We start from the raw sequence: 20,328 nt of genomic DNA, 5'->3' as shown, positions 1-20,328 counted from the left end.
AACATGAGTCTTCAATATTCCCAGGTAAGAAGTTTTAGGTTGTAGTTATTATAGTAATTATAGGACTATTTCCCTCTATACCATTTGTATTTCATTAACCTTTGCCAATTGGATGTTCTTATAGGCACTTTAGTATTGCCAGTGTAACAGTATAACTTCCGTTCCTCTCCTCGCTCCTCCCTGGGCTCGAACCAACAACACAACAGCCACCATCGAAGCAGTGTTACACATGCAGAGCAAGGGGAACAACTACTAGAAGGCTCAGAGCGAGTGACGTTTGAAACGCTATTAGTGCGCGCTAACTAGCTAGCCATTTCACTTTGGTTACACCAGCCTCATCTCGGGAGTTGATAGGCTTGAAGTCATAAACAGTGCAATGCTTGACGCACAACGAAGAGCTGCTGGCAAAACGCACGAAAGTGCTGTTTGAATGAATGTTTACGCGCCTGCTTCTGCCTACCATCGCTCAGTCAGATACTTAGATACTTGTATGCTCAGTCAGATTATATGCAACGCAGGACACGCTAGATAATATCTAGTAAAATCATCAACCATGTGTAGTTATAACTAGTGATTATGATTGATTGTTTTTTACAAGATAAGTTTAATGCTAGCTAGCAACTTACCTTGGCTTACTTGTGGAGTGCAACGAGAGCCAGGCAGGTCGTTATTGCGTCGGACTAGTTAACTGTAAGGTTGCAAGATTGGATCCCCCGAGCTGACAAGGTGAAAATCTGTCGTTCTGCCCCTGAACAAGGCAGTTAACCCACCGTTCCTAGGCCGTCATTGAAAATAAGAATGTGTTCTAAATTAACTGACTTGCCTCGTTAAATAAAGATGAAATAAAGGTGTAAAAAAATTATTAATCGGCCATTCCGATTAATCGGTCGACCTCTAGTCAGTAGGGAGGGCGTCTGTAGGGAGGGCGTCTGCCTGCCCCAGAGTTGGGGTTTCCAGTTTTTCCTGTGCAGACGCTGCTGATGGGAAGATAACAGACACGCTGCAGAGAGAGCCTGTGTTCACGCTGCAGAGAGAGCCTGTGTTCACACTGCAGAGAGAGCCTGTGTTCACACTGCAGAGAGAGCCTGTGTTCACACTGCAGAGAGAGCCTGTGTTCCCACTGCAGAGAGAGCCTGTGTTCCCACTGCAGAGAGAGCCTGTAGTCGCACTGTAAAGAGAGCCTGTGTTCACACTGCAGAGAGAGCCTGTGTTCACACTGCAGAGAGAGCCTGTGTTCCCACTGCAGAGAGAGCCTGTGTTCCCACTGCAGAGAGAGCCTGTGTTCACACTGCAGAGAGAGCCTGTGGTCACACTGCAGAGAGAGCCTGTGGTCACACTGCAGAGAGAGCCTGTGGTCACACTGCAGAGAGAGCCTGTAGTCGCACTGTAAAGAGAGCCTGTGTTCACACTGCAGAGAGAGCCTGTAGTCGCACTGCAGAGAGAGCCTGTGTTCACACTGCAGAGAGAGCCTGTAGTCGCACTGTAAAGAGAGCCTGTGTTCACACTGCAGAGAGAGCCTGTGTTCCCACTGCAGAGAGAGCCTGTGTTCCCACTGCAGAGAGAGCCTGTGTTCACACTGCAGAGAGAGCCTGTGGTCACACTGCAGAGAGAGCCTGTGGTCACACTGCAGAGAGAGCCTGTGGTCACACTGCAGAGAGAGCCTGTAGTCGCACTGTAAAGAGAGCCTGTGTTCACACTGCAGAGAGAGCCTGTAGTCGAACTGCAGAGAGAGCCTGTAGTCGCACTGTAAAGAGAGCCTGTGTTCACACTGCAGAGAGAGCCTGTGTTCCCACTGCAGAGAGAGCCTGTGTTCACACTGCAGAGAGAGCCTGTGGTCACACTGCAGAGAGAGCCTGTGGTCACACTGCAGAGAGAGCCTGTGGTCACACTGCAGAGAGAGCCTGTAGTCGCACTGTAAAGAGAGCCTGTGTTCACACTGCAGAGAGAGCCTGTAGTCGAACTGCAGAGAGAGCCTGTAGTCGCACTGTAAAGAGAGCCTGTGTTCACACTGCAGAGAGAGCCTGTGTTCCCACTGCAGAGAGAGCCTGTGGTCACACTGCAGAGAGAGCCTGTGGTCGCACTGCAGAGAGAGCCTATAGTCGCACTGTAAAGAGAGCCTGTGTTCACACTGCAAAGAGAGCCTGTAGTCGCACTGCAGAGAGAGCCTGTGGTCACACTGCAGAGAGAGCCTGTAGTCGCACTGCAGAGAGAGCCTGTGGTCACACTGCAGAGAGAGCCTGTGGTCGCACTGCAGAGAGAGCCTGTGTTCACACTGCAGAGAGAGCCTGTGGTCACACTACAGAGAGAGCCTGTAGTCGCACTGTAAAGAGAGCCTGTGTTCACACTGCAGAGAGAGCCTGTGGTCACACTACAGAGAGAGCCTGTAGTCGCACTGTAAAGAGAGCCTGTGTTCACACTGCAGAGAGAGCCTGTAGTCGCACTGCAGAGAGAGCCTGTGGTCACACACAGTAACACTGCAGAGAGAGCCTGTGGTCACACTGCAGAGAGAGCCTGTGGTCGCACTGCAGAGAGAGCCTGTAGTCGCACTGTAAAGAGAGCCTGTGTTCACACTGCAGAGAGAGCCTGTGTTCACACTGCAGAGAGAGCCTGTGGTCACACTGCAGAGAGAGCCTGTGTTCCCACTGCAGAGAGAGCCTGTAGTCACACTACAGAGAGAGCCTGTGGTCACACTGCAGAGAGAGCCTGTGGTCACACTGCAGAGAGAGCCTGTGGTCACACTGCAGAGAGAGCCTGTGTTCACACTGCAGAGAGAGCCTGTGTTCACACTGCAGAGAGAGCCTGTAGTCGCACTGCAGAGAGAGCCTGTGGTCACACTGCAGAGAGAGCCTGTGGTCACACTGCAGAGAGAGCCTGTAGTCACACTACAGAGAGAGCCTGTGTTCCCACTGCAGAGAGAGCCTGTGGTCACACTGCAGAGAGAGCCTGTGGTCACACTACAGAGAGAGCCTGTGTTCACACTGCAGAGAGAGCCTGTAGTCGCACTGCAGAGAGAGCCTGTGGTCACACTGCAGAGAGAGCCTGTGTTCACACTACAGAGAGAGCCTGTGGTCACACTGCAGAGAGAGCCTGTGTTCACACTACAGAGAGAGCCTGTGGTCACACTGCAGAGAGAGCCTGTGTTCACACTACAGAGAGAGCCTGTGGTCACACTGCAGAGAGAGCCTGTGGTCACACTGCAGAGAGAGCCTGTGGTCACACTGCAGAGAGAGCCTGTAGTCACACTACAGAGAGAGCCTGTGTTCCCACTGCAGAGAGAGCCTGTGGTCACACTGCAGAGAGAGCCTGTGTTCACACTACAGAGAGAGCCTGTGTTCACACTACAGAGAGAGCCTGTGTTCACACTGCAGAGAGAGCCTGTAGTCCCACTGCAGAGAGAGCCTGTGTTCACACTGCAGAGAGAGCCTGTGGTCCCACTGCAGAGAGAGCCTGTGGTCACACTGCAGAGAGAGCCTGTAGTCACACTGCAGAGAGAGCCTGTGTTCCCACTGCAGAGAGAGCCTGTGGTCACACTGCAGAGAGAGCCTGTGGTCACACTGCAGAGAGAGCCTGTAGTCACACTACAGAGAGAGCCTGTGGTCACACTACAGAGAGAGCCTGTAGTCACACTACAGAGAGAGCCTGTAGTCACACTACAGAGAGAGCCTGTGGTCACACTACAGAGACAGCCTGTAGTCACACACATTAACACTGCAGAGAGAGCCTGTGGTCACACACAGTCACGTAGAGTAGACCAGAAGGCTAAACTGAAAAACCTAACCTCTATCAAATAAAAATACTTCTGTGCAAGGGTGTTTATTTCCAGAGTGAATCCCAGGGTGTTTATTTACAGAGTGAATCCCAGGGTGTTTATTTCCAGAGTGAATCCCAGGGTGTTTATTTCCAGAGTGAATCCCAGGGTGTTTATTTACAGAGTGAATCCCAGGGTGTTTATTTCCAGAGTGAATCCCAGGGTGTTTATTTCCAGAGTGAATCCCAGGGTGTTTATTTCCAGAGTGAATCCCAGGGTGTTTATTTCCAGAGTGAATCCCAGGGTGTTTATTTCCAGAGTGAATCCCAGGGTGTTTATTTCAGAGTGAATCCCAGGGTGTTTATTTCAGAGTGAATCCCAGGGTGTTTATTTCCAGAGTGAATCCCAGGGTGTTTATTTCCAGAGTGAATCCCAGGGTGTTTATTTCCAGAGTGAATCCCAGGGTGTTTATTTCCAGAGTGAATCCCAGGGTGTTTATTTCCAGAGTGAACCCCAGGGTGTTTATTTACAGAGTGAACCCCAGGGTGTTTATTTACAGAGTGAATCCCAGGGTGTTTATTTACAGAGTGAACCCCAGGGTGTTTATTTACAGAGTGAATCCCAGGATGTTTATTTACAGAGTGAATCCCAGGGTGTTTATTTACAGAGTGAACCCCAGGGTGTTTATTTACAGAGTGAACCCCAGGGTGTTTATTTACAGAGTGAATCCCAGGATGTTTATTTACAGAGTGAATCCCAGGGTGTTTATTTACAGAGTGAACCCCAGGGTGTTTTATTTACAGAGTGAATCCAGAAGAAAAACAACAGTACTGCCATCCAAAGTAACCATTATGGGGCCAGCTAATAAACAACGTTGCCCCATCACCAGCTCCATACAATATGGTTCCCTCCTTGAACTGAGAGACAGGCTCCTTTTGTAGGGGAAGACCCTCAGAACATACCCAGCACTAATTCATTAAGCAATTCCCTTCGTCAAAGCCTACATTTTCCACTCAGCTAAACATACTGAATTATATACAATACAACACGTTTCTCATGATACAATATACCAATATAACACATTGACACAATCCCACCCGTACTGATATGGAGTAAGAACAGAGTGTGCAATGTCTGTACTACGAGAAGTTAACTGTCGACCCACATCGTTAACGTAGCTGATAACAGAGCACGAATGTGTGTGTGTGTCAGTGTGCCAAACGCTGCCCGCGGCCAATGATGGACTTCTCCGTCACACACACACACACAGTCACACTGCAGGTGTTTAAACTCACATTCTACACACACTCATTCACACCCAAAATGCCAACTCACCTTGCCTGACGACTCACCTTGCCTGACGACTCACCTTGCCTGACGACTCACCTTGCCTGACGACTCACCTTGCCTGACGACTCACCTTGAATTGAATTCCGGTGCTCCATCGATCGCTACATACATTTAGTCTGAAACGGCCATCCTACAGTATAAGTATTTTGTGTGACTTTAAAATGAGGACACTGTAAAAAATTTAAAAATAAAACGTTTTTATCAGCGATTGGATCATCTCTATCAAATCTAACCAATCAGAGTTGAATTTCATATAGGCCGGCTCTGGCCCAACCCATTGGTTTCTGGGACAAAAAGCAAATCCAGATTCATTGTGGAGAAGAAACGTCAGTTGGCCGGAGCAATGTAAATGGGTTGCCAGGCAACCAACCTACCACATACAAAAATATTATATATTACAATTTTATCCACATATTACTCAGACGTACACACACGCTATGCACACACCTTATCAACACTTTTACACACACACACACCCTTCCTCGGCCTTCCTCCTCCTCACACTTGTAGTTCAGCATCTGTAACCAAGGCAACACCAGACAGACGGACCAGTCCTGACTCACAACAACCATACTGTACCACTGTTTAATGGATGAAGTTGTGGCTGTAGACTGCACACTCTGTTGGTGTACTGTGACTTGCTTTAGATACGTTTCCTAGTTCTCTCTCTGTCTACAGGGTTTCCTGCCCCTGCCTAATGAAGCAGAGATCGCACACACCAAAACGCTCTTCCGACGCAGGAGGAACGACCGACGGTAAGCACACACACACACACACACACACACACACACACACACTCCTCTCCAGGAGCGTTGTTGCAGCGCTGATGAAACACTGTCAGCCCAGAACCCTTAACTCTTCTCTCCAGCCAAAGCAATGTAAAAGCAGGAAATCTCCTGGTCCCAGACTCTCTTACACATAGACAGAAAAATCTTCTGGTCTGTGTGTCTGAGTCTAGATGTCTTGTGTCTCAAAGGTTTTTAGTATTGCACTATATAGGGAATAGGGTGCAATTTTGGATTGAAATGCTGTCATCTCCAATCACACGTGACTGTTGACATGAGCCTCTCTGAGTTCTCTCTCTCACTGCAGCGTTCAACGTTCCTTCACTCAATTAAATGAGTTTAATCGCAGTTTAATCTGCTTAAAATGTCTCTGCATGACGTCAGTGGAAAGTTCTCCCCTGTTGCTAAGAAACAACAGAGAAAGAAAATATTTGGGTGTCTGACTGTGAAAAGAGGAAAGTTGAGCCACAGAGAGAGAGATTTTACTGACTCTTTCTTCTCTTCTATTTCTATCCTTTCTTCCCCTTTTTTAAACTGCGTTAGGTAATTGATTTGAAACAGTGATTGTGTGTTGTTGTTGTTGTGGGTTAAATAGCTGTGGTTAGATTGTAATGTTGCCTGTGGTTTGTCTTGTACTACTGCATGGTCGTATGAGGTAGTTGTCGCTGAACATGATGGCTACGATTGACTTTTTAAAGATTGACTGATGATAATACTGCAGTTCTATGGCTCTGGGTTGTACGGCATACCGTATGTGCCTTCTCCAAATACCCTCGGTATTATTTTCCAAATCCATTTAGAATAAAAGTGAATATTAGTACTATTTTGACAAATACTTGCGGTCAACCTGTGAACTAGGTAGTTTATAAAGTAGGTATCTTTCATCATTTCATCTGTTAGGTTATTTTTAATAATGAAACTTGACAGTACCAGTTTCCCAAAACAACTTAATGCCACGTGTGTTTTTAAAATGTTTTAAAAAATATATATATATAATGTATTTTTTATACAAAGAACCACAATTAGTCAACCGTGAGGCGCGTCAATCCTGCAGCCCAACTTACATGAGGTTTAGGGTCATGAATAACAACACCCAGTCGCCCATTACCTTGTCTTCCGTGACTAGAAGAAGAGGGGTTAATGCCTTTGAAAGAGGGGTCTCAATGGAGCACAGGGGGTTTAAAGTGCGTGTGTGTGTGTGCACAGATCTCAACTCAATTGTTATGGGAGATTCTGGAGCGGTGCCTGAGAGAGTTTTCCACCACCTTTTTAACAAAACACGGGTCATAATCATTTGTTGGCCGAACTGTTCGGACGCTACAGACCATTTTTTGTGAGAATTACCGATTTTTCCGGATGCCTCATGGTCTGACGAACACCGCTCTGACTCTGTCACCGTTCAGCACAGATGCAGAGACATCAGGGATGTGGTGGATTGAGACACATCCAATGTAAAAAAACTACTTAGACTAGTAGGGGAAGAGGTAGAGAGAGAGAGTAGTAGTAGGGGAAGAGGTAGAGAGAGAGAGTAGTAGTAGGGGAAGAGGTAGAGAGAGAGAGAGAGAGAGAGTAGTAGTAGGGGAAGAGGTAGAGAGAGAGTAGTAGTAGAGGAAGAGGTAGAGAGAGAGAGTAGTAGTAGTAGTAGTAGGGGAAGAGGTAGAGAGAGAGAGTAGTAGTAGAGGAAGAGGTAGAGAGAGAGAGAGAGAGAGAGAGAGAGTAGTAGTAGGGGAAGAGGTAGAGAGAGAGTAGTAGTAGGGAAGAGGTAGAGAGAGAGAGTAGTAGGGGAAGAGGTAGAGAGAGAGAGAGGAACTAGTAGGGGAAGAGGTAGAGAGAGTAGTAGTAGGGGAAGAGGTAGAGAGCGAGAGAGTAGTAGTAGGGGAAGAGGTAGAGAGAGTAGTAGTAGAGGAAGAGGTAGAGAGAGAGAGAGAGGGAGTAGTAGTAGGGGAAGAGGTAGAGAGGGAGTAGTAGTAGGGGAAGAGGTAGAGAGAGAGTAGTAGTAGAGGAAGAGGTAGAGAGAGTAGTAGGGGAAGAGGTAGAGAGAGAGAGGAATTAGTAGGGGAAGAGGTAGAGAGAGAGTAGTAATAGGGGAAGAGGTAGAGAGAGAGAGTAGTAGAGGAAGAGGTAGAGAGAGAGTAGTAGTAGAGGAAGAGGTAGAGAGTAGTAGAGGAAGAGGTAGAGAGAGAGAGTAGTAGGAGAGGAAGAGGTAGAGAGAGAGAGAGTAGTAGTAGGGGAAGAGATAGAGAGAGAGAGTAGTAGTAGGGGAAGAGGTAGAGAGAGAGAGTAGTAGGGGAAGAGGTAGAGAGAGAGAGTAGTAGGGGAAGAGATAGAGAGAGAGAGTAGTAGTAGGGGAAGAGGTAGAGAGAGAGTAGTAGTAGAGGAAGAGGTAGAGAGTAGTAGAGGAAGAGGTAGAGAGAGAGAGTAGTAGTAGGGGAAGAGGTAGAGAGAGAGAGAGTAGTAGGGGAAGAGATAGAGAGAGAGAGAGTAGTAGTAGGGGAAGAGGTAGAGAGAGAGTAGTAGTAGGGGAAGAGGTAGAGAGAGAGAGTAGTAGGGGAAGAGGTAGAGAGAGAGTAGTAGAAGAGGTAGAGAGAGAGAGTAGTAGGGGAAGAGGTAGAGAGAGAGAGTAGTAGGGGAAGAGGTAGAGAGAGAGAGAGAGAGTAGTAGTAGTAGGGGAAGAGGTAGAGAGAGAGAGTAGTAGGGGAAGAGGTAGAGAGAGAGTAGTAGGGGAAGAGGTAGAGAGAGAGTAGTAGTAGGGGAAGAGGTAGAGAGAGAGTAGTAGTAGGGGAAGAGGTAGAGAGAGAGTAGTAGTAGGGGAAGAGGTAGAGAGAGAGTAGTAGAGGAAGAGGTAGAGAGAGTAGTAGGGGAAGAGGTAGAGAGAGAGAGGAATTAGTAGGGGAAGAGGTAGAGAGAGAGTAGTAATAGGGGAAGAGGTAGAGAGAGAGAGTAGTAGAGGAAGAGGTAGAGAGAGAGTAGTAGTAGAGGAAGAGGTAGAGAGAGTAGTAGAGGAAGAGGTAGAGAGAGAGAGTAGTAGGAGAGGAAGAGGTAGAGAGAGAGAGTAGTAGTAGGGGAAGAGGTAGAGAGAGAGAGAGTAGTAGTAGGGGAAGAGATAGAGAGAGAGAGTAGTAGTAGGGGAAGAGGTAGAGAGAGAGTAGTAGTAGGGGAAGAGGTAGAGAGAGAGAGTAGGGGAAGAGGTAGAGAGAGAGTAGTAGAAGAGGTAGAGAGAGAGAGTAGGGGAAGAGGTAGATAGAGAGAGTAGTAGGGAAGAGGTAGAGAGAGAGAGAGAGTAGTAGGGGAAGAGGTAGAGAGAGAGAGTAGTAGGGGAAGAGGTAGAGAGAGAGTAGTAGTAGGGGAAGAGGTAGAGAGAGAGTAGTAGTAGGGGAAGAGGTAGAGAGAGAGTAGTAGTAGGGGAAGAGGTAGAGAGAGAGTAGTAGTAGAGGAAGAGATAGAGAGAGTAGTAGGGGAAGAGGTAGAGAGAGAGAGGAATTAGTAGGGGAAGAGGTAGAGAGAGAGTAGTAATAGGGGAAGAGGTAGAGAGAGAGAGAGTAGTAGTAGGGGAAGAGGTAGAGAGAGAGAGTAGTAGTAGGGGAAGAGGTAGAGAGAGTAGTAGTAGGGAAGAGGTAGAGAGAGAGAGAGAGAGAGAGTAGTAGTAGGGGGAAGAGGTAGAGAGAGAGAGTAGTAGGGGAAGAGGTAGAGAGAGAGTAGTAGGGGAAGAGGTAGAGAGAGAGAGTAGTAGTAGGGAAGAGGTAGAGAGAGAGAGTAGTAGTAGGGGAAGAGGTAGAGAGAGAGAGTAGTAGGGGAAGAGGTAGAGAGAGAGAGTAGTAGGGGAAGAGGTAGAGAGAGAGTAGTAGTAGGGGAAGAGGTAGAGAGAGAGAGTAGTAGTAGAGGAAGAGATAGAGAGAGTAGTAGGGGAAGAGGTAGAGAGAGAGAGGAATTAGTAGGGGAAGAGGTAGAGAGAGAGTAGTAATAGGGAAGAGGTAGAGAGAGAGAGTAGTAGAGGAAGAGGTAGAGAGAGAGTAGTAGAGGAAGAGGTAGAGAGAGAGTAGTAGAGGAAGAGGTAGAGAGAGAGAGTAGTAGAGGAAGAGGTAGAGAGAGAGAGTAGTAGTAGGGGAAGAGGTAGAGAGAGAGAGTAGTAGTAGGGGAAGAGGTAGAGAGAGAGAGTAGTAGTAGGGGAAGAGGTAGAGAGAGAGTAGTAGTAGGGGAAGAGGTAGAGAGAGAGAGTAGTAGGGGAAGTAGAGAGAGAGAGAGTAGTAAGGGAAGAGGAGAGAGAGTAGTAGTAGGGGAAGAGGTAGAGATAGAGTAGTAGGGGAAAAGGTAGAGAGAGAGAGTAGTAGGGGAAGAGGTAGAGAGAGAGTAGTAGTAGGGGAAGAGGTAGAGAGAGAGTAGTAGTAGGGAAGAGGTAGAGAGAGAGTAGTAGTAGGGGAAGAGGTAGAGAGAGAGTAGTAGTAGGGGAAGAGGTAGAGAGAGAGAGTAGTAGTAGGGGAAGAGGTAGAGAGAGAGTAGTAGTAGAGGAAGAGATAGAGAGAGTAGTAGGGGAAGAGGTAGAGAGAGAGAGGAATTAGTAGGGGAAGAGGTAGAGAGAGAGTAGTAATAGGGGAAGAGGTATAGAGAGAGTAGTAGAGGAAGAGGTAGAGAGAGAGTAGTAGTAGAGGAAGAGGTAGAGAGAGAGTAGTAGAGGAAGAGGTAGAGAGAGAGAGTAGTAGAGGAAGAGGTAGAGAGAGAGAGTAGTAGTAGGGGAAGAGGTAGAGAGAGAGAGTAGTAGTAGGGGAAGAGGTAGAGAGAGAGTAGTAGTAGGGGAAGAGGTAGATAGAGTATAGTAGTAGTAGGGGAAGAGGTAGAGAGAGAGAGAGTAGTAGGGAAGAGGTAGAGAGAGAGAGTAGTAGGGAAGAGGTAGAGAGAGAGTAGTAGTAGGGGAAGAGGTAGAGAGGGAGAGTAGTAGGGGAAGAGGTAGAGAGAGAGAGTAGTAGGGGGAAGAGGTAGAGAGAGAGTAGTAGTAGGGAAGAGGTAGAGAGAGAGAGAGTAGTAGGGGAAAAGGTAGAGAGAGAGAGTAGTAGGGGAAGAGGTAGAGAGAGAGTAGTAGTAGGGGAAGAGGTAGAGAGAGAGTAGTAGTAGGGGAAGAGGTAGAGAGAGAGTAGTAGTAGGGAAGAGGTAGAGAGAGAGAGTAGTAGTAGGGGAAGAGGTAGAGAGAGAGTAGTAGTAGAGGAAGAGATAGAGAGAGTAGTAGGGGAAGAGGTAGAGAGAGAGAGGAATTAGTAGGGGAAGAGGTAGAGAGAGAGTAGTAATAGGGGAAGAGGTAGAGAGAGAGAGTAGAAGAGGTAGAGAGAGAGTAGTAGTAGTAGAGGAAGAGGTAGAGAGAGAGAGTAGTAGTAGGGGAAGAGGTAGAGAGAGAGAGTAGTAGTAGGGAAGAGGTAGAGAGAGAGAGTAGTAGTAGGGGAAGAGGTAGAGAGAGAGTAGTAATAGGGGAAGAGGTAGAGAGAGAGAGTAGTAGAGGAAGAGGTAGAGAGAGAGAGTAGTAGAGGAAGAGGTAGAGAGAGAGAGTAGTAGTAGAGGAAGAGGTAGAGAGAGAGAGTAGTAGTAGGGGAAGAGGTAGAGAGAGAGAGTAGTAGTAGGGGAAGAGGTAGAGAGAGTAGTAGGGGAAGAGGTAGAGAGAGAGAGTAGTAGGGGAAGAGGTAGAGAGAGAGTAGTAGTAGGGGAAGAGCTAGAGAGAGAGTAGTAGGGGAAGAGGTAGAGAGAGAGAGTAGTAGGGGAAGAGGTAAGAGAGAGAGTAGTAGTAGGGGAAGAGGTAGAGAGAGAGAGTAGTAATAGGGGAAGAGGTAGAGAGAGAGTAGTAGTAGGGGAAGAGGTAGAGAGAGAGTAGTAGTAGGGAAGAGGTAGAGAGAGAGTAGTAGTAGGGGAAGAGGTAGAGAGAGAGAGTAGTAGTAGGGGAAGAGGTAGAGAGAGAGAGTAGTAGTAGGGAAGAGGTAGAGAGAGAGAGTAGTAGTAGGGGAAGAGGTAGAGAGAGAGTAGTAGTAGTAGGGGAAGAGGTAGAGAGAGAGAGTAGTAGGGGAAGAGGTAGAGAGAGAGAGAGAGTAGTAGTAGGAGAAGAGGTAGAGAGAGAGAGTAGTAGGGGAAGAGGTAGAGAGAGTAGTAGTAGGGGAAGAGGTAGAGAGAGAGAGTAGTTGGGGAAGAGGTAGAGAGAGTAGTAGTAGTGGAAGAGGTAGAGAGAGAGAGTAGTAGTAGAGGAAGAGATAGAGAGTAGTAGGGAAGAGGTAGAGAGAGAGAGGAATTAGTAGGGGAAGAGGTAGAGAGAGAGTAGTAATAGGGGAAGAGGTAGAGAGAGAGAGTAGTAGAGGAAGAGGTAGAGAGAGAGTAGTAGTAGAGGAAGAGGTAGAGAGAGAGAGTAGTAGAGGAAGAGGTAGAGAGAGAGAGTAGTAGTAGAGGAAGAGGTAGAGAGAGAGAGTAGTAGTAGGGGAAGAGGTAGAGAGAGAGAGTAGTAGTAGGGGAAGAGGTAGAGAGAGAGAGTAGTAGGAAGAGGTAGAGAGAGAGAGTAGTAGAGGAAGAGGTAGAGAGAGAGAGTAGTAGTAGAGGAAGAGGTAGAGAGAGAGAGTAGTAGTAGGGAAGAGGTAGAGAGAGAGAGTAGTAGTAGGGGAAGAGGTAGAGAGAGTAGTAGTAGGGGAAGAGGTAGAGGGAAGAGGGGAAGAGGTAGAGAGAGAGTAGTAGGGGAAGAGGTAGAGAGAGAGTAGTAGTAGGGGAAGAGCTAGAGAGAGAGTAGTAGGGGGAAGAGGTAGAGAGAGAGAGTAGTAGGGGAAGAGGTAGAGAGAGAGTAGTAGTAGGGGAAGAGGTAGAGAGAGAGAGTAGTAATAGGGGAAGAGGTAGAGAGAGAGTAGTAGTAGGGGAAGAGGTAGAGAGAGAGTAGTAGTAGGGGAAGAGGTAGAGAGAGAGTAGTAGTAGGGGAAGAGGTAGAGAGAGAGAGTAGTAGTAGGGAAGAGGTAGAGAGAGAGAGTAGTAGTAGGGGAAGAGGTAGAGAGAAAGAGTAGTAGTAGGGAAGAGGTAGAGAGAGAGAGTAGTAGTAGTAGGGGAAGAGGTAGAGAGAGAGTAGTAGGGGAAGAGGTAGAGAGAGAGAGAGTAGTAGTAGTAGGAGAAGAGGTAGAGAGAGAGTAGTAGGGGAAGAGGTAGAGAGAGAGTAGTAGTAGGGGAAGAGGTAGAGAGAGAGAGTAGTAGGGGAAGAGGTAGAGAGAGAGAGTAGTAGGGGAAGAGGTAGAGAGAGAGTAGTAGTAGTGGAAGAGGTAGAGAGAGAGAGTAGTAGTAGAGGAAGAGATAGAGAGAGTAGTAGGGGAAGAGGTAGAGAGAGAGAGGAATTAGTAGGGGAAGAGGTAGAGAGAGAGTAGTAATAGGGGAAGAGGTAGAGAGAGAGAGTAGTAGAGGAAGAGGTAGAGAGAGAGTAGTAGTAGAGGAAGAGGTAGAGAGAGAGAGTAGTAGAGGAAGAGGTAGAGAGAGAGAGTAGTAGTAGAGGAAGAGGTAGAGAGAGAGAGTAGTAGTAGGGGAAGAGGTAGAGAGAGAGAGTAGTAGTAGGGGAAGAGGTAGAGAGAGAGAGTAGTAGTAGGGGAAGAGGTAGAGAGAGAGAGTAGTAGTAGGGGAAGAGGTAGAGAGAGAGTAGTAGTAGGGGAAGAGGTAGAGAGAGAGAGTAGTAGGGGAAGAGGTAGAGAGAGAGTAGTAGTAGGGGAAGAGGTAGAGAGAGAGAGTAGTAGGGGAAGAGGTAGAGAGAGAGAGTAGTAGGGGAAGAGGTAGAGAGAGAGAGTAGTAGGGGAAGAGGTAGAGAGAGTAGTAGTAGGGGAAGAGGTAGAGAGAGAGAGTAGTAGTAGGGGGAGAGGTAGAGAGAGTAGTAGTAGGGGAAGAGGTAGAGAGAGAGAGTAGTAGTAGGGGAAGAGGTAGAGAGAGAGAGTAGTAGTAGGGAAGAGGTAGAGAGAGAGAGTAGTAGTAGGGGAAGAGGTAGAGAGAGAGAGTAGTAGTAGGGGAAGAGGTAGAGAGAGAGAGTAGTAGGGGAAGAGGTAGAGAGAGAGAGTAGTAGTAGGGGAAGAGGTAGAGAGAGAGAGTAGTAGTAGGGGAAGAGGTAGAGAGAGAGGAGTAGTAGTAGGGGAAGAGGTAGAGAGAGAGAGAGTAGTAGTAGGGGAAGAGGTAGAGAGAGAGTAGTAGGGGAAGAGGTAGAGAGAGAGAGTAGTAGTAAGGAAGAGGTAGAAAGAGAGAGAGAGTAGTAGGGGAAGAGATAGAGAGAGAGAGTAGTAGTAGGGGAAGAGATAGAAAGAGAGAGAGAGATAGTAGGGGAAGAGGTAGAGAGAGAGTAGTAGTAGTAGGGGAAGATGTAGAGAGAGAGTAGTAGTAGTAGGGAAGATGTAGAAAAGAGAGAGTAGTAGTAGGGAAGATGTAGGAAGAGGGAGAGTAGTAGTAGGGGAAGAGGTAGAAAGAGAGTGTAGTAGTAGGGGAAGAGGTAGAGAGAGAGAGTAGTAGTAGGGGAAGAGGTAGAGAGAGAGAGTAGTAGTAGTAGGGGAAGAGGTAGAGAGAGAGAGTAGTAGGGGAAGAGGTAGAGAGAGAGAGAGTAGTAGTAGGAGAAGAGGTAGAGAGAGAGAGTAGTAGGGGAAGAGGTAGAGAGAGAGTAGTAGTAGGGGAAGAGGTAGAGAGAGAGAGTAGTAGGGGAAGAGGTAGAGAGAGAGAGTAGTAGGGGAAGAGGTAGAGAGAGAGTAGTAGTAGGGGAAGAGGTAGAGAGAGAGAGTAGTAGTAGAGGAAGAGATAGAGAGAGTAGTAGGGAAGAGGTAGAGAGAGAGAGAATTAGTAGGGGAAGAGGTAGAGAGAGAGAGTAGTAATAGGGGAAGAGGTAGAGAGAGAGAGTAGAGAGGAAGAGGTAGAGAGAGAGTAGTAGTAGAGGAAGAGGTAGAGAGAGAGAGTAGTAGAGGAAGAGGAGAGAGAGAGTAGTAGTAGAGGAAGAGGTAGAGAGAGAGAGTAGTAGTAGGGAAGAGGTAGAGAGAGAGAGTAGTAGTAGGGAAGAGGTAGAGAGAGAGAGTAGTAGTAGGGGAAGAGGTAGAGAGAGAGAGGGGAGTAGTAGTAGGGGAAGAGGTAGAGAGAGAGAGAGTAGTAGTAGGGGAAGAGGTAGAGAGAGTAGTAGTAGGGGAAGAGGTAGAGAGAGAGAGTAGTAGTAGGGGAAGAGGTAGAGAGAGAGAGTAGTAGTAGGGGAAGAGATAGAAAGAGAGAGCGAGATAGTAGGGGAAGAGGTAGAGAGAGAGTAGTAGTAGTAGGGGAAGATGTAGAGAGAGAGTAGTAGTAGTAGGGGAAGATGTAGAAAGAGAGAGAGTAGTAGTAGGGGAAGATGTAGGAAGAGGGAGAGTAGTAGTAGGGGAAGAGGTAGAAAGAGAGTGTAGTAGTAGGGGAAGAGGTAGAGAGAGAGAGTAGTAGTAGGTGAAGAGGTAGAGAGAGAGAGGGAGAGAGTAGTAGTAGGGCGAGAGAGTAGAGGAAGAGGTAGAGAGAGAGAGAGAGTAGTAGTAGGGGAAGAGGTAGAGAGAGAGAGTAGGGGAAGAGGTAGAGAGTAGTAGTAGGAGAAGAGATAGAAAGAGAGAGAGGAGTAGTAGGGAAGAGGTAGAGAGTAGTAGTAGGGAAGAGATAGAAAGAGAGAGAGTAGTAGTAGGGGAAGAGGTAGAGAGTAGTAGTAGGGGAAGAGATAGAAAGGGAGAGAGTAGTAGTAAGGGAAGAGGTAGAGCGAGAGAGAGTAGTAGGGGGAAGAGGTAGAGAGAGAGTAGGGGAAGAGATAGAAAGAGAGAATAGTAGTAGGGGGAAGAGATAGAAAGAGAGAGTAGTAGTAGGGGAAGAGATAGAAAGAGAGAGAGTAGTAGTAGGGGAAGAGATAGAAAGAGAGAGAGTAGTAATAGGGGAAGAGAAAGAGAGAGTAGTAGTAGTAGTAGTAGGGGAAGAGGTAGAAAGAGAGAGAGTAGTAGTAGGGGGAAGAGGTAGAGAGAGAGAGAGAGAGAGTAGTAGTAGTAGTAGGGAAGATGTAGAAAGAGAGAGAGTAGTAGTAGTAGGGAAGATGTAGAAAGAGAGAGAGTAGTAGTAGGGGAACAGGTAGAGAGAGAGAGAGTAGTAGTAGTCGAGGTAGAGGTAGTAGTAGTAGGGAAGAGGTAGGAGAGAGAGAGAGAGAGAGAGAAGTAGTAGGGGAAGAGGTAGAGAGAGAGTAGTAGTAGTAGGGGAAGAGGTAGAAAGAGAGAGTAGTAGTAGTAGGGAAGAGGTAGAAAGAGAGAGTAGTAGTAGTAGGGGAAGAGGTAGAAAGAGAAGAGAGAGTAGTAGTAGGGGAAGAGGTAGAAAGAGAGAGTAGTAGTAGTAGGGGAAGAGGTAGAAAGAGCGAGTAGTAGTAGGGGAAGAGGTAGAGAGAGAGAGTAGTAGTAGGGGAAGAGGTAGAGAGAGAGTAGTAGTAGGGGAAGAGGTAGAGAGAGAGAGAGTAGTAGTAGGGGAAGAGGTAGAGAGAGAGTAGTAGTAGGGGGAAGGAGGTAGAGAGAGAGTAGTAGTAGGGGAAGAGGTAGAGAGAGAGAGTAGTAGTAGGGGAAGAGGTAGAGAGAGAGAGGGAGTAGTAGTAGGGGAAGAGGTAGAGAGAGAGAGAGTAGTAGTAGGGGAAGAGGTAGAGAGAGAGAGTAGTAGTAGGGGAAGAGGTAGAGAGAGAGAGTAGTAGTAGCGGAAGAGGTAGAAAGAGAGAGAGTAGTAGTAGGGGAAGAGATAGAGAGAGAGAGTAGTAGTAGGGGAAGAGATAGAAAGAGAGAGAGAGATAGTAGGGGAAGAGGTAGAGAGAGAGTAGTAGTAGTAGGGGAAGATGTAGAGAGAGAGTAGTAGTAGTAGGGGAAGATGTAGAAAGAGAGAGAGTAGTAGTAGGGGAAGATGTAGGAAGAGGGAGAGTAGTAGTAGGGGAAGAGGTAGAAAGAGAGTGTAGTAGTAGGGGAAGAGGTAGAGAGAGAGAGTAGTAGTAGGGGAAGAGGTAGAGAGAGAGAGTAGTAGTAGTAGGGGAAGAGGTAGAGAGAGAGAGTAGTAGGGGAAGAGGTAGAGAGAGAGAGAGTAGTAGTAGTAGGAGAAGAGGTAGAGAGAGAGAGTAGTAGGGGAAGAGGTAGAGAGAGAGTAGTAGTAGGGGAAGAGGTAGAGAGAGAGAGTAGTAGGGGAAGAGGTAGAGAGAGAGAGTAGTAGGGGAAGAGGTAGAGAGAGAGTAGTAGTAGGGGAAGAGGTAGAGAGAGAGAGTAGTAGTAGAGGAAGAGATAGAGAGAGTAGTAGGGGAAGAGGTAGAGAGAGAGAGGAATTAGTAGGGAAGATGTAGAGAGAGAGTAGTAATAGGGGAAGAGGTAGAGAGAGAGAGTAGTAGAGGAAGAGGTAGAGAGAGAGTAGTAGTAGAGGAAGAGGGTAGAGAGAGAGTAGTAGAGGAAGAGGTAGAGAGAGAGAGTAGTAGTAGAGGAAGAGGTAGAGAGAGAGAGTAGTAGTAGGGGAAGAGGTAGAGAGAGAGAGTAGTAGTAGGGGAAGAGGTAGAGAGAGAGAGTAGTAGTAGGGGAAGAGGTAGAGAGAGAGAGTAGTAGTAGGGGAAGAGGTAGAGAGAGAGAGGGAGTAGTAGTAGGGGAAGAGGTAGAGAGAGAGAGAGTAGTAGTAGGGGAAGAGGTAGAGAGAGTAGTAGTAGGGGAAGAGGTAGAGAGAGAGAGTAGTAGTAGGGGAAGAGATAGAAAGAGAGAGCGAGATAGTAGGGGAAGAGGTAGAGAGAGAGTAGTAGTAGTAGGGGAAGATGTAGAGAGAGAGTAGTAGTAGTAGGGAAGATGTAGAAAGAGAGAGAGAGTAGTAGTAGGGAAGATGTAGGAAGAGGGAGAGTAGTAGTAGGGGAAGAGGTAGAAAGAGAGTGTAGTAGTAGGGGAAGAGGTAGAGAGAGAGAGAGTAGTAGTAGGTGAAGAGGTAGAGAGAGAGAGGGAGAGAGTAGTAGTAGGGCGAGAGAGTAGAGGAAGAGGTAGAGAGAGAGAGAGAGTAGTAGTAGGGGAAGAGGTAGAGAGAGAGAGTAGGGGAAGAGGTAGAGAGTAGTAGTAGGAGAAGAGATAGAAAGAGAGAGAGGAGTAGTAGGGGAAGAGGTAGAGAGTAGTAGTAGGGGAAGAGATAGAAAGAGAGAGAGTAGTAGTAGGGGAAGAGGTAGAGAGTAGTAGTAGGGGAAGAGATAGAAAGGGAGAGAGTAGTAGTAAGGGAAGAGGTAGAGCGAGAGAGAGTAGTAGGGGAAGAGGTAGAGAGAGAGTAGGGGAAGAGATAGAAAGAGAGAATAGTAGTAGGGGAAGAGATAGAAAGAGAGAGAGTAGTAGTAGGGGAAGAGATAGAAAGAGAGAGAGTAGTAGTAGGGGAAGAGATAGAAAGAGAGAGAGTAGTAATAGGGGAAGAGAAAGAGAGAGAGTAGTAGTAGTAGTAGTAGGGAAGAGGTAGAAAGAGAGAGAGTAGTAGGGGAAGAGGTAGAGAGAGAGAGAGAGAGAGTAGTAGTAGTAGTAGGGGAAGATGTAGAAAGAGAGAGAGTAGTAGTAGGGGAAGATGTAGAAAGAGAGAGAGTAGTAGTAGGGGAACAGGTAGAGAGAGAGAGAGAGTAGTAGTAGTCGAGGTAGAGGTAGTAGTAGTAGGGGAAGAGGTAGAGAGAGAGAGAGAGAGAGAGAGAAGTAGTAGGGGAAGAGGTAGAGAGAGAGAGTAGTAGTAGTAGGGGAAGAGGTAGAAAGAGAGAGTAGTAGTAGTAGGGGAAGAGGTAGAAAGAGAGAGTAGTAGTAGTAGGGAAGAGGTAGAAAGAAAAGAGAGAGAGTAGTAGTAGGGGAAGAGGTAGAAAGAGGAGTAGTAGTAGGGGAAGAGGTAGAAAGAGCGAGTAGTAGTAGTAGGGGAAGAGGTAGAAAGAGAGAGTAGTAGTTGTAGGGAAGAGGTAGAAAGAAAGAGAGAGTAGTAGTAGTAGTAGGGGAAGAGGTAGAAATAGAGAGAGAGTAGTAGTAGTAGGGGAAGAGGTAGAAAGAGAGAGTAGTAGTAGTAGTAGGGAAGAGGTAGAAAGAAAGAGAGAGAGTAGTAGTAGGGAAGAGGTAGAAAGAGAGAGTAGTAGGGGAAGATAGAAAGAGAGAGAGATAGTAGTAGGGGAAGAGGTAGAAAGAGAGAGTAGTAGTAGTAGGGAAGAGGTAGAGAGAGAGAGAGTAGTAGTAGTGGAAGAGGTAGAAAGAGAGAGAGAGAGTAGTAGTAGGGGAAGAGGTAGAAAGAGAGAGAGAGAGTAGTAGTAGGGGAAGAGGTAGAAAGAGAGAGTAGTAGGGAAGAGGTAGAGCGAGAGAGAGTAGTAGTAGTAGGGGAAGAGGTAGAGAGAGAGAGTAGTAGTAGGGGAAGAGGTAGAACGAGAGAGTAGTAGTAGGGGGAAGAGGTAGAAAGGAGAGAGAGTAGTAGGGGAAGGGGTAGAAAGAGAGGGAGGGAGAGTAGTAGTAGGGGAAGAGGTAGAAGGAGAGAGAGTAGTAGTAGTAGGGGAAGAGGTAGAAAGAGAGAGAAGTAGTAGGGGGAAGGTAGAAAGGGGGAGAGAGTAGTAGGGAAGGGGTAGAAGAGAGGAGGGAGAGTAGTAGTAGGGGAAGAGGTAGAAAGAGAGAGAGAGTAGTAGTAGGGGAAGAGGTAGAAAGAGAGGGAGAGTAGTAGTAGGGGAAGAGGTAGAGAGAGAGTAGTAGTAGTAGGGGAAGAGGTAGAGAGAGAGAGAGAGTAGGGGAAGAGGTAGAGAGTAGTAGTAGGAGAAGAGATAGAAAGAGAGAGAGGAGTAGGGGGAAGAGGTAGAGAGTAGTAGTAGGGGAAGAGATAGAAAGAGAGAGAGTAGTAGGGGAAGAGGTAGAGTAGTAGTAGGGGAAGAGATAGAAAGGGAGAGAGTAGTAGTAGGGGAAGAGGTAGAGCGAGAGAGAGTAGTAGGGGAAGAGGTAGAGAGAGAGTAGGGGAAGAGATAGAAAGAGAGAATAGTAGTAGGGGAAGAGATAGAAAGAGAGAGAATAGTAGTAGGGGAAGAGATAGAAAGAGAGAGAGTAGTAGTAGGGGAAGAGATAGAAAGAGAGAGAGTAGTAGTAGGGGAAGAGGTAGAGAGAGAGAGTAGTAGTAGTAGTAGTAGGGGAAGATGTAGAAAGAGAGAGAGTAGTAGTAGGGGAAGATGTAGAAAGAGAGAGTAGTAGTAGGGGAACAGGTAGAGAGAGAGAGAGTAGTAGTAGTCGGGAAGAGGTAGAGGTAGTAGTAGGGGAAGAGGTAGAGAGAGAGAGAGAGAGAGAGAGAAGTAGTAGGGGAAGAGGTAGAGAGAGTAGTAGTAGTAGGGGAAGAGGTAGAAAGAGAGAGTAGTAGTAGTAGGGGAAGAGGTAGAAAGAGAGAGTAGTAGTAGTAGGGGAAGAGGTAGAAAGAAAGAGAGAGAGTAGTAGTAGGGGAAGAGGTAGAAAGAGAGAGTAGTAGTAGTAGGGGAAG

The 20,328-nt window shown here is 47.1% G+C and overlaps 1 protein-coding gene across 1 annotated transcript in view; it reads left to right on the top strand.

Moving 5' to 3' along the window:
• Positions 1-20,328, top strand: part of ctif (CBP80/20-dependent translation initiation factor) — a 224,797-nt gene that overhangs the window by 104,973 nt on the left and 99,496 nt on the right. Inside the window, 1 exon segment of the mRNA XM_065007588.1 lies at positions 5,777-5,853. Coding sequence (XP_064863660.1) covers positions 5,777-5,853 — 77 coding nt within the window.

Source organism: Oncorhynchus nerka, linkage group LG22, assembly GCF_034236695.1.
Source record: "Oncorhynchus nerka isolate Pitt River linkage group LG22, Oner_Uvic_2.0, whole genome shotgun sequence".
Classification (NCBI taxonomy): domain Eukaryota; kingdom Metazoa; phylum Chordata; class Actinopteri; order Salmoniformes; family Salmonidae; genus Oncorhynchus; species Oncorhynchus nerka.
This window is presented reverse-complemented; position numbering and strand designations above follow the sequence as displayed.